At 42.8% G+C, this 11,386-nt stretch overlaps 3 protein-coding genes across 3 annotated transcripts; 2 read left to right on the forward strand and 1 right to left on the reverse strand.

Annotated features, from left to right (window-relative positions):
• Nucleotides 1-82: 82 nt before the first annotated feature.
• Nucleotides 83-3,153, forward strand: LOC128260747 (IWS1-like protein). The gene is given in 6 exon segments (XM_052993973.1): nt 83-314; nt 380-1,534; nt 1,591-1,747; nt 1,810-2,176; nt 2,485-2,892; nt 2,956-3,153. Coding segments are annotated over 6 exon segments (2,229 nt in total). The 5' UTR covers nt 83-295; the 3' UTR covers nt 3,079-3,153.
• Nucleotides 3,154-6,558: 3,405 nt separating this feature from the next.
• On the forward strand, nt 6,559-8,331 carry LOC128260733 (lambda-crystallin homolog). The gene is made up of 3 exons (XM_052993957.1): nt 6,559-6,763; nt 6,831-7,209; nt 7,730-8,331. The coding sequence occupies exons 1-3, from the start codon at nt 6,723-6,725 to the stop codon at nt 8,258-8,260; spliced, it is 951 nt and encodes a 316-aa protein (XP_052849917.1). The 5' UTR covers nt 6,559-6,722; the 3' UTR covers nt 8,261-8,331.
• A 333-nt stretch (nt 8,332-8,664) lies between these two features.
• LOC128260721 (uncharacterized) lies at nt 8,665-11,285 on the reverse strand. The gene is made up of 3 exons (XM_052993935.1): nt 11,006-11,285; nt 10,102-10,794; nt 8,665-9,992 (listed from the first exon to the last, which is right to left on the reverse strand). Exons 1-3 carry the CDS (start codon nt 11,171-11,173, stop codon nt 8,970-8,972), a joined length of 1,884 nt encoding a protein of 627 aa, XP_052849895.1. The 5' UTR covers nt 11,174-11,285; the 3' UTR covers nt 8,665-8,969.
• Between the last annotated feature and the right edge of the window lie 101 nt (nt 11,286-11,386).

Here is an 11,386-nt window from a genome sequence, read left to right on the forward strand (position 1 = left end):
ATTACCTCATATTAAAAAATGCGTGTTATCGATTTTCGATGACTACGTGTGTAACGGCCCCAAACAGCGTGCGGGCAGGTTTGTATGTGTACACATAGACTTTAGTGTTCCACATTCAATTCGTTCCGTCGGCCTGTCAAATGCCGAGGAATCGCGTCGTATTTTATAAGTCATTGCAGGAATTATTTGTTACAAATACTTTGATGTATTTGCTTTAATTCCGCCAGCCATTGCACAACTGGTTTCACAAATTTAGGTTTTAACGCGTTTAGTTTTTTGTTGTAAGAACCACGGCATGGAAACGTCTGAAAAAGGTTGATTACAAAATTGATTATCAATCGGAATCGTCGGTATACCGTTTTAACAATTTATTTTGCAGAAAAAACATGTAGCGACGAAGCCGAGAGCTTGCTCGGAGCGCCGGAGAAGACATTGGATTCGGTCACGGAGGCAGTGGAGGGCGTAAAAGAAAGTCAAGATTTTGATCCTGACGCAACTGATTCAGTATTGGCAGCCAAGGGCAATAACAAGTCTCCAACGCCCACACCAAAGCAGGATGATGCTGTCGCGGGTCAACCAAGAAGTCGCAGTGGCTCCAGGAGGAGTTCCCGCTCGCGAAGTGGATCGCGCAGGTCTCGCAGCGGATCGGCCCACTCAGCAGCCAGTTCCAGGCGATCCAGGCGCAGTCGGTCCAAGCAATCTTTGAATGGTTCCCGACGCTCCCGCAGCGGCTCTGCCCGCTCTCGCAGCGGATCCCGTCATTCTAGCGCACCTCAGGGCTCGCCCACTGGCTCGAGGCGTTCCCGTAGTGGCTCCAGGCGTTCCCGTAGTGGCTCCAGGCGTTCCCGTAGTGGCTCTGCACGTTCCCGTAGTGGCTCCGCACGTTCCCGCAGTGGCTCCAGACGTTCCCGCAGTGGATCTAGGCGTTCCCGCAGTGGATCAAGACGATCCCGCAGCGGATCCCAGAGGTCCCGCAGTAGATCCGGCTCTAGACGCTCCAGTAGGTCCCGAAGCGGCTCCAGACGTTCGCGCAGTGGCTCAGGATCTAGAAGATCTCGAAGTGGTTCTGGATCAAGGCGTTCTCGAAGCGGCTCTAGGCGCTCCCGGAGTGGCTCGCGACGCTCTCGTAGTGGTTCGAGACGTTCTCGAAGTGGATCGGCACGCTCGCATAGCGGCTCTCGACGTTCGCGTAGTGGTTCGAGGCGATCGCGCAGTGGATCTGGCTCCAGGCGATCTAGAAGCGGATCAAGACGGTCCAGAAGTGGGTCCCGACGATCCCGCAGCGGATCCAGACGCTCTAGAAGCGGATCCAGGCGCTCTAGAAGCGGATCCAGGCGCTCTAGGAGCGGTTCTAGGCGCTCTAGGAGCGGTTCTAGGCGCTCTAGGAGTGGATCTAGGAACGAATCCAGACGGTCTCGCTCCCGCAGTCGCTCCGGCAGCGCAGGGTCTCGAAAGGGAACTCGATCTCGGTCGGGCAGTGCTACATCAAAGGATGGTGCCAGACGTAAAAGATTGGCCATAAGTGATTCCGAAGGTTAGTATTCCCCAAAAGCCTTTAAAGGCAGTATTTATTTGGAATTCTCCATGTAGACGAAGCTCCAAAGGTGATCAAGAAGCGCGTCAAAATCACAGACACGGACAACGAAGAGGAAGAAGACCAGAATAATGACCTGGGCAAAGAAAAAGCACAAGATAAAATAACAGAAAGTTCTGACGATGAAAACACGCCAATTTCAAATGAACCAGAGTAAGATATTTCCTTGTGGATTAATATATAACTTGAACTTGAACTTGAACTTACTATTGCAGAAACAGTAACTTTATTTCGGACTTTGATGCAATGCTTTTGAGAAAGAAGGAAGAAAAGCGAGTGCGGCGTCGCAAGCCAGATATCGATCTGATCAACGACAACGATGATCTGATTGATCAGCTTATCATAAGTATGAAGAACGCCTCAGATGACGACCGACAGCTGAACATGATGGGACAGCCGGCCACCAAGAAAATTTCAATGCTGAAGCAAGTGATGTCCCAGCTCATCAAAAGGCACTTGCAGCTCGCCTTCTTGGAGCACAATATACTTAATGTACTTACAGATTGGTTAGCGCCTCTGCCCAACAAAAGCCTGCCATGCCTTCAGATACGCGAAAGTATTCTTAAACTTTGTCAGATGTAAGTATTTACTTATTTTTGACTTTTATTATCAACACGAAAGTCTTACAATATCAATATATCATGAATTTCTTTTTAGTTTTAAACTTTTATTATTCGGGCTTTGAAGTTTATTAAATTATTCTTAATATTATTATGAAGCTAGTTTTATTAATGACGTCTATAAACGAAAACCAAAGTATTCCCTTAAAACAGACTTATTATTTTAAGTCAATTACCCAACGACATGAATAACTTCTGTGTTCCCGAAGAATTTAATTTTATTCAACCTATATAAGCAAACTATTATAAACTTCATTATTTTATTTTTAGTTTCCAACCATCGAAAAAGGACTTTTAAAGCAGTCGGGCATTGGAAAGGCTGTAATGTACTTGTACAAACATCCTCAGGAGACAAAGACAAATCGCGACCGAGCTGGTCGCCTAATTTCCGAGTGGGCTCGACCGATATTTAACCTGAGCTGCAACTTTTCGGCGATGAGCAAAGAGGAGCGCCAGGAACGCGATTTGGCGCAGATGTCGCGCAATCGCCACAAGAGTCCCGACCCACAGCCAGCCTCCACAAGCAAATCCCGCTTATTGAACCAGACCTTCTCTAGCGAAGACAAGCTGCTTCGTCCTGGAGATCCCGGCTGGGTAGCCCGCGCCCGTGTACCCATGCCCTCCAACAAGGACTACGTCATCCGCCCTAAATCAACCGTCGAGGGCGAAATCTCTACGGTGAGTGCCCCAGCAGCAATAACTGACATGCTCATAAACTTTAAATTAAATTTGTTATTCTAGTCAACAAAGCGTAAGCCAAACCGCTACGAAAAGCATATGAAACGTTTTCTGGACTCTAAGCGACTGAAGGAGAGTCGCAGGGCAGTCGAAATATCTATAGAGGGTCGCAAGATGGCACTGTAAGCAGCATTCTAGCTAACTTTAAATAAAATAAAATCCAAACCATAGAACAAAATTAAAAATATATTTTTGAATATAGTTACGCTAAGGTCTTTTAAATTCACTTGTTTTACCTGGGACCTGTTGTCAAAAAGAAAGAGATGGAACCACTGAGGGAGAAAAGACTATATATATTTCTGGGTATGCTCTATTCGAATTCCAAACCACTATCAAAACGATTACTTTCACTTGTGGCTTCGGAACAAAAGTGAACAATTAAAATAATGCTATTGAGATTCTCAGGCATCTGGTTTTATAAAATCTTGTTAAATTCTTTTTTTTTTTTTTGTTATTTTAAAGGAATATTTGTTTTTAATTATTTAACCGTTTTATCAAAAAGCAGCAGTTTAATTTATTTAATAATTGCATGGAAACTCAAATTTGTTGGATTGACTTTATTAAGACAAATTTTAAACAAGCATTTTACAAGTTAATGAAAAAACCATCACGATTGCCGAATTATTTTTATATCCTTGCAGAAGGTATTAAAATTTCAATCAGAAGTTTGCAACGCAGTAAAGAGTATATTTCCAACCCAATCTTTTTTTTCAAATCGGAAAACGATATTATATAGCGATCGAATAATTGGGGTAAAAATTATCTTAGCTTCAATGGGTTTGAATGTGTACTCATATAATTCGAAATTCGATTTAAAATGTTTTTGCTCTTAATAAAATAATTTTAAAATTTTGTATATTATTAAATTTTTGTATATTTACTTTTTTAAAATAACAATCGGACATGGCTAGATCGACTCTCCTAATGATGCTGTTAGGGTGGGGAAAGTGTCCTTCTGACTTAAATTAATATACCATTTGTTAGGATATAAAAATTAACGAGAAAGTTATCTGGCCATTAGAACATTAAAATTTTGAATAACTTCGTTTTTTTTAAGATTTTGCTTACATCTTGCTCATTTTTTTGCCAAGTATCTGAATTCTAATAAGATGCTTTATTTAAGATTAGTTTTAAATTTAAATTTAAAACAATAATTAATATTTTACATTTATTAAATGAAATTATTTCTTCCTTTAACCTGAAACCTGAAAAAAAAAATTTTTATAGCACTTTCCCCACCAAATTGGTCGTGGATACTTTTAGAAGGAAATTCTTCCCTAAGTAGCGTTAACTTCTCCAAACTGAGAAAAGTAGCCGTTTTCGTTGGTTAATAACATTAATGCAGATTATATTGTTTATCTCACGTAAAGAAATAAACAAAAATAGAGTCTAAAAATTATTAATAATTTGGAAAAAAGTAAATTAAATATTACTTGTCTGTACTTTTATTAGTTTAAAAGTTAAGGCCGTGAAAAGTTTGGCTATTTTTAGCGATTTCCCGCTTCATAAGCTAGTTTCTCAAAAATTCGTAGGAACTTTTTTTTGTAACTGCCGAACACAAAAAAAAATATTCCACAATTCTAAAACATTCTAAAAACTGAAAAACGACGTGGAAAACTTTTGTATTTTTTAAATCTACCAAAAAAAAATTGTTTTTTGAATAACTTTTGAACGGAGCATCAGGATCCAAAAATTTGTGTCACTCGACGCGCATTTTGAATAAAATTTAAACTGTGTTTAAAAAGTGAAATATTTTACCAACCCAAGCTCAAGAACTCCACTTAAAAAATGTTTAGAATGTCAATTTCACCGCTCTTTCTCCAAAACCAATTAATTTTCCTAAATCTTGGTATGCAATCCCCATAACTTTTAGCGATAACTTTCGATTGGCGTATTACTTGTTACGATCGGGCCATCACATCAGATTTTCAGTTCTATGGCTATATATAGAACGCTCTTGGTGCGCATTGTCACTACATGTACTGTACGTCCATGCTGATATACTAACATTTCAAAGTTATAAATTACGATATGAAATAGAACATAAATACGTGGAGTGATTTCAAGTTTTTTATTTGAATTTGACAATATGTGTTTTTTGATTTTCATACTTAATATTTATACTTTAATTAATTATTAAATTTTAACTTTTGTTTAATATATACTAAACATTTTTGTATTTTATTTTGGTTATTGTTACATATATAATTTTTAAAATGTAGCTACATTTTTTTTTATTTCTTATTTGTAAAATATAATAATAAATTGAAATACATTTTTTATAAGGTTAATATTTATGTTTCGCAACTAACGACTTTGATGGCGTATGTGTTGGGGTCAACATCCTCATTGTATGTAAAGCTTACAATATTAATATTTAAACTCATACTGGTCTTGTTTAACTCCGCTCTCAAAACAATATATGTATGTACATATATTTTGAGAATAAGCTGAATTTAAGTTTTGATTATTTTTGTCTTTAGAAATTAACGGCTAACCTACTAGTATGTGGCCAGCTTAGTGTAACTCGTTCACAAAAGAAAATAAATAAAGTGTATCACAGTACACAGTAAATATTTTCACTGCGTCTAACATTCTAAAGCGGTCAACCAAATAATTGATTAGGAATTTAAAGTAAGCTTGGCAAAATAAAAATGTGATTTAGCACTTTCAGTTTAAACTTGAAAGTCAGATCTTTGGTCAAAACGACATCAAATGACTGTTGGGAAATAGTTTTAAAATTTTTGAAATACATTGGGTTGCATACATATGTACATATGTTGCTTATTTGCGTATACAAATTGTAGGGAAGCCTCCAAATCTTGGTTAACAATTCAAACGGTTATTTTTGCGCTGGTAGCAAATACATAAGTCCACAACAACCACAAAGATAATCGTACAGTAGCATTATTAATAAAAGTCAAATTAAGGGCATCTTGACACAGTTTGGTCGACTGCCACCCTGCCACCCAGTAGGAAATTTGTTGCCTGGCAAGAACTTTTCGCGACGGATGTGGATTATCTCGTCAAATGGACAACCACTTTATGGGAAAGGTTCTTGTTTTTTGGACTTGGTTGCAGATCTATGTAAGTAGAAGCTTATAATAAATTCCAACACATTTTATTTTAGGGAGCTCGAAAACTTAAGTTTATCGGCCACAGATATAGTCAGCTAAATATCGGTTAGATCTGCAAGATTTTTATAAAGTACAAATGATTTTTTATACTCTTTCAAAGTATAAACATAATTTTGATTTTGCTATGTATATACAACATTAAATAAATCAAAATACTTTGATTCGTTTACTTTCATTTTTTTAAATAAATAAGTAGCAAAGTCTCCTCCGCTCTCTACCGAACCTACATACATACATACATACATACATACATATGCAGAGTACAAATTTGTACTTTTCAGCCCCCAAATGCGTGTACACATATGTACATACATATATGTACATTCGGTCTGACATCGTCCAATTGTCTAGAGGGATGGCTTTATTATCGCACGGCCCATTATCTCCGCGGAAATCTCCACCAACACCCAACACCCAACACCCATCACACATCACACAAACACTTGGATAGGGTACACTTGATTCACCTCTGCCGTTATCGCCCAATATTAAACCGGTTGCGCTGTCGTCTGGTTGTTCAAACGCAGGTACGCCGTGCCAAGTGGCAGTCGATAGCTCCAGTTCCAGTTCCAGCTCCAGCTCCACTCCACAGAAACTCCAATCTCCACCACTCAGAGAAGTAAACAAACAAAAATGTCGCAGGCGAAGAACGAGAAAGTGGGCATCGTGGGCAGGTAGGAAGGAGCAGGGAAATCGATTTCGGATCTCATCACCATCAACCATCAACCATTCCCCTTCCAGCGGACTCATCGGCCGCTCCTGGTCCATGCTGTTCGCCTCGGTGGGCTACCAGGTGGTGCTCTTCGACATCCTGCCCGAGCAGGTGTCCACCGCCCTGACCGCCACCCAGAAGGAGCTGCAGGAGCTCGAGGCCAAGGGCCTTCTGCGTGGCAAGCTGACCGCCGCCCAGCAGTTCGCCTGCATCTCGGGCACCAACGACCTCAAGGAGCTGGTCAAAGATGCCATCTTCGTCCAGGAGTGCATCCCCGAGCGACTCGACCTCAAGGTGGCCCTGTACAAGCAGCTCGACGCGGTCGTCGGCCCCAACACCATCCTGTCCAGCTCCACCAGCACGTTTCTGCCCTCCCTCTTCAGCGCGGACCTGAAGAACAAGGCCAACGTGAGTACAAGCCCTTAGATTACCCTAACCTGTGTATAAAAAAGGTTATATGATTCCATTTTGGGAAAGTTCGTTGGGATATCATCCCTTTTAATGCCCTTCCTTAATTTGAAAAGTAAGGAAAAGTTAGGACCTGAGAGGATCTGGGTCAACAAGATGAATTTATTGTTAAAACAGCAGTATTTATAACAAAATAGTAATATAAAATAGTCGGCACTCTGTAAGAGATTCAAAAATGATTGCAATTTATATGGTGGCTATACATGCTACAGTTTTAGCTGAATATGCAGATAAATTCCTTTTATTGCAATGCCAACATTGCTTATTGATTATTTACCAAGTTCACCAAGCTGAAATTTATTATTGCTATCATGACTTGAAGCTCAACCGTCCTCGTCCCCATTTCCATTTCCAATTCCAATTCCAAATCCAATTCCCTTGTGCTGGTATCTGAGATTCAAGTTCAGTGTGTTTGTTTGATGAGAACCGAGTGAGGCCAAGTGCGTTTTTTCGTGAGCAGGTTTTGGTGTCGCATCCCGTCAACCCGCCATACTACGTGCCGCTGGTCGAGATCGTGCCGGCCCCCTGGACCAAACCGGAATGGGTGCAGAAGACGCGCGCCATCATGGACGAGATTGGCCAGAAACCGGTTACGCTGTCGCGTGAGATCGAGGGCTTCGCCCTCAACCGCATCCAGTACGCCATCCTCAACGAGACGTGGCGCCTGGTGGAGGCGGGCATTCTGAACGTCAAGGACATCGACAGCGTGATGAGCAACGGGCTGGGGCCGCGCTACGCGTTCCTCGGTCCGCTGGAGACGGCCCACCTGAACGCCGAGGGCATGGCCAACTACTTCGAGCGCTACTCGAAGACCATCTACGCGGTCAGCGAGACGATGGGACCCACCCCCAAGATGGAGGGTCCCGTTGCCGTCGAGGTGGCCAAGCAGCTGGGCGAGATGGTGCCGCTGGACCAGCTGGCCGCCCGCCGCAACTACCGCGACAACTGCCTCACCCAGTTGAGCATTCTCAAGAGCAAGCTCAACAAGTAGCCCTTTTTCGTTTATTGTTTGTTATTTCCTACTTATGCACTTTAAATATATGGAAATTTTTTATCTGGTAATCTGTCTCAGTGAATTATTATTTAGTGTGCTTCTAAAGCCATTAGGTTGTGAAAAATTTGATCAAAAAGATTTAAGAGAGGATTTGCTAGGCAAGTGCCTTATTCTCAGTGGCTGATTCGAGGTTTAAGCTAATCAGATCATCATTTCCACACACTTTGAATGGAATCAGAAATGTGGCTTAACTCAATAAAGTCTACTTCAGTGAGATGTATTTTACAATAGAGTGGTTTTTTGTTGTTAGCCATTTCTAAGGGGTAGCTATCGTGACCAATTTATCAGTTTAATTGAATTTCAAAGTATGAATACACTGATTATCCGATTCACGAAACTGGTTTGTCGGTTTAACCCTACATTTATTATTATGTTATTATTTGACGCAACAGACGATCAAACAATTAAATTGAATTAAGCCAACTATCTAGGCGAATTGGGACAGACTCCATATCAGTTCACTTTATCTAATAACGTTAAGCATAAACAAATAGAACAAAAATACATCGAGATAGCCAAGCCGAATTCACTTTGTTGGTTTATCTTGACCGCACACGTCGCTTGTCATCACATTTAGATTCACTTTCAGGCGACATTGCGCCACCACCACGGGACTAGCAAGTGCCTCCTATCTATGCTAAGCGCTCTATCCGGAACCGGTCTTCTTGGAAAAGCTCGCGGCCCTGAAGTTTGGCGCCGAGTAGGAGGCATTGCCCAGGGATGATGAAGATGTTCCTGATCCTGATCCTGATCCCACTGGCTTAATGGATCTGCGCTGCTGGGTGCGCATTTGCGGCAGTGGTGTGCTCGTGTACGATATCTTTTGGGCGGACTTGGTCTTCGAGGAAAGGGGCGTCTCTGGGACACGTGGATAGACGCGATTGATGTTGGTGCACTCCTTCGTCGCTGCCACTTCTATGAGCGGAAGCACTGGCTTAGTAGGTTTGGCCGCCTTCACGGTTCCGTTGGCTTTCCCCACGGACTCTGTTATGGATGGTGTCTTCAGGCGGCTGCTCAACAGGGTGCGCCTGCTCTCGTTGGCCTTTGTGCACGGGTTACTGGGCATGGAGAAGGAATTGCTCTTCTTTCGAAACGGAGCTGCTTCCGTTATCGGACCCACTGTGGCAGTTCTTTTGACTTCCGTGGGCGGCGGCAGATTTTCCACCTGGCGATCGAGCTGCTTGCACTTGTCCTGAATGGACAGTGAGGACGATCGTCGGCGCATTGAACCAGCATCGTTGAAATCCCGCAGTGGATTCGGCTTCGCATTGCAGGCGGACGGTTGTGCTTGCTGATTGCCATAGTTGTTGGGATTCACCAACAATATAACAGTCCTGGGATCGATGCCCTGTTGCTCGTGATCACCGTTCGCCGACTTAAAGAGTTTGTGACGTTCCAGCAGCTCGTTGATCTGCAGAGCGAGACGCTCGTCCATTAACTCGGTCATGTACGGCTCGTTTCTGGTCACTGGTGCGGAATCAATCGACGGTGGGGATGAATGCAAGTCCCTTTCAAACGGATCCGAGCAAGGCTCGGCGTCGAAGGTGGCTGCAGAGCACACCATGGCGTCTGGAAAGTTTGGATCACTGCTGGCAGGTGCCATTGATGCGCAGCCGACCTCCTCCTCCGGTGAATGCATAGTATCGGAAGAGCGCAGTGTTCTTGTGCCCTTTAAATAGAAAATTGTTAGATTGCGTAAATCGTGGGTGTTGAAGAAAACTCCTTAAATCGAAATTCCAACCGAAGGGGTATTGACTTTAATACAAATAATAACGTACTTGGAGTTCGCGATCGAATGTTTCCTGTCGCGTGTATGAGTAAGGCGACTGTTTAGCTGGATCAGCTTTCCGGGCCTCCAGACAAGTGCCACTTGGACCAAAGATGACTGCAGCAATTGATTTAATTGCCATGTCAAACAGATGCCATTTGCTCCTCTCAACGTGTTCGTGGACTAACATCTGCAGTTGCTTAAGAAGTTGGCCCAAATCCTGTGCGATTGGTTGATCAATTTCAGGCTCCGGCTGCGGAACTTTCTGGGTTTTGGCCTCAATTTCATTAACTTCTCTGTTGTCCTCGGCACTCGACTTGTGTTCCGCATTACTTAGGGCGTCTAGGATCGGTATTCGTAGCATTTTCAGGTCTTCCTCGAAACAGTCGCTAGAGGAAAGGACGTCGTCGTCTTCAATGAGCTTCAGCGGCGACTCAGCCGCCAGCATCTGCAGGCTTTTGTTGAAAACCGTGTTCTCAAAGTCCGCATTGGATCGATTGTGGGGCGGTGTGCTGGCCACCGATCGTGTGGCATTCATCTTTAGCAGCTGCTTTTGGATCGACCCGTTCGAGCGCCGCTTCTGGGAGTTTTCTCCGGACGCCGCATAGATCTGCATGCACACCGGAGGGCTCTCGTCGTTCAGATCTGGCGCTTTTTCGGCGCTCGATACCTTCTCCTTGATCTGCGTCTTCAAAGTCATCCCCTGGAACAGGAATCAATGAATACACCTTATAGGTTAGAGTTCTGCGAACAGGTGAGTGAGAAGAAAGGCGCACACCTTTTACTTTTACCTCTGACCTAATCAAGTGCTTAAGTGTAAAGGACACTGACTGTTTGCGAGAGCGTTTGGCCTCTATATTGCCCAAAGCCAAAGTAAAAAGCAATTTAACCTATGTAACTCTATCTAACCTTACCTTGATGCAAGCCTCTTTCTCCATCAAATCGAAGGGATCGAAGGGACCCTCGAAGTTCGAGGCCACAACCACTTCCTCTGGCTCCTCCAGCATCGTGCCTTTCGTCTCCTCGTTAGGCTCATCCTCATCCCATTCGGTCAAGTCAATCAGGTTTCGAACCTCACTCATCTTTGTTCGAGCCAAGTCCTTAACAAATTGGAGAACAATTAACAAAATAATCTTCGAAACAACGCCGTGTTTGGCGCTTCTATTGATGACACAGCTAGGAGTGTGGGAAATATATCAAAATATCAATGTATCGATATGTTTTGTATAAAATAAATATTTATATCGTGACATTTTATTCACCTGATATATAGAATATCGTTGTTTTTTTTTTGT

This window comes from Drosophila gunungcola (genome assembly GCF_025200985.1).
Source record: "Drosophila gunungcola strain Sukarami chromosome X unlocalized genomic scaffold, Dgunungcola_SK_2 000038F, whole genome shotgun sequence".
In the NCBI taxonomy this organism is placed as follows: domain Eukaryota; kingdom Metazoa; phylum Arthropoda; class Insecta; order Diptera; family Drosophilidae; genus Drosophila; species Drosophila gunungcola.

Excerpts from the sequence above, each read along its gene's own strand:
- LOC128260733 (XM_052993957.1), top strand. The coding sequence starts at position 6,723 with ATGTCGCAGGCGAAGAACGAGAAAGTGGGCATCGTGGGCAG. Across the intron at positions 6,764-6,830 it reads AAAGTGGGCATCGTGGGCAG|CGGACTCATCGGCCGCTCCT; the intron begins GTAGGAAGGAGC and ends TTCCCCTTCCAG. Across the intron at positions 7,210-7,729 it reads ACCTGAAGAACAAGGCCAAC|GTTTTGGTGTCGCATCCCGT; the intron begins GTGAGTACAAGC and ends TTTCGTGAGCAG.
- LOC128260721 (XM_052993935.1), bottom strand. The coding sequence starts at position 11,173 with ATGAGTGAGGTTCGAAACCTGATTGACTTGACCGAATGGGATGAGGAT. Across the intron at positions 10,795-11,005 it reads AGAAAGAGGCTTGCATCAAG|GGGATGACTTTGAAGACGCA; the intron begins GTAAGGTTAGAT and ends TTCCTGTTCCAG. Across the intron at positions 9,993-10,101 it reads CATTCGATCGCGAACTCCAA|GGCACAAGAACACTGCGCTC; the intron begins GTACGTTATTAT and ends TTCTATTTAAAG.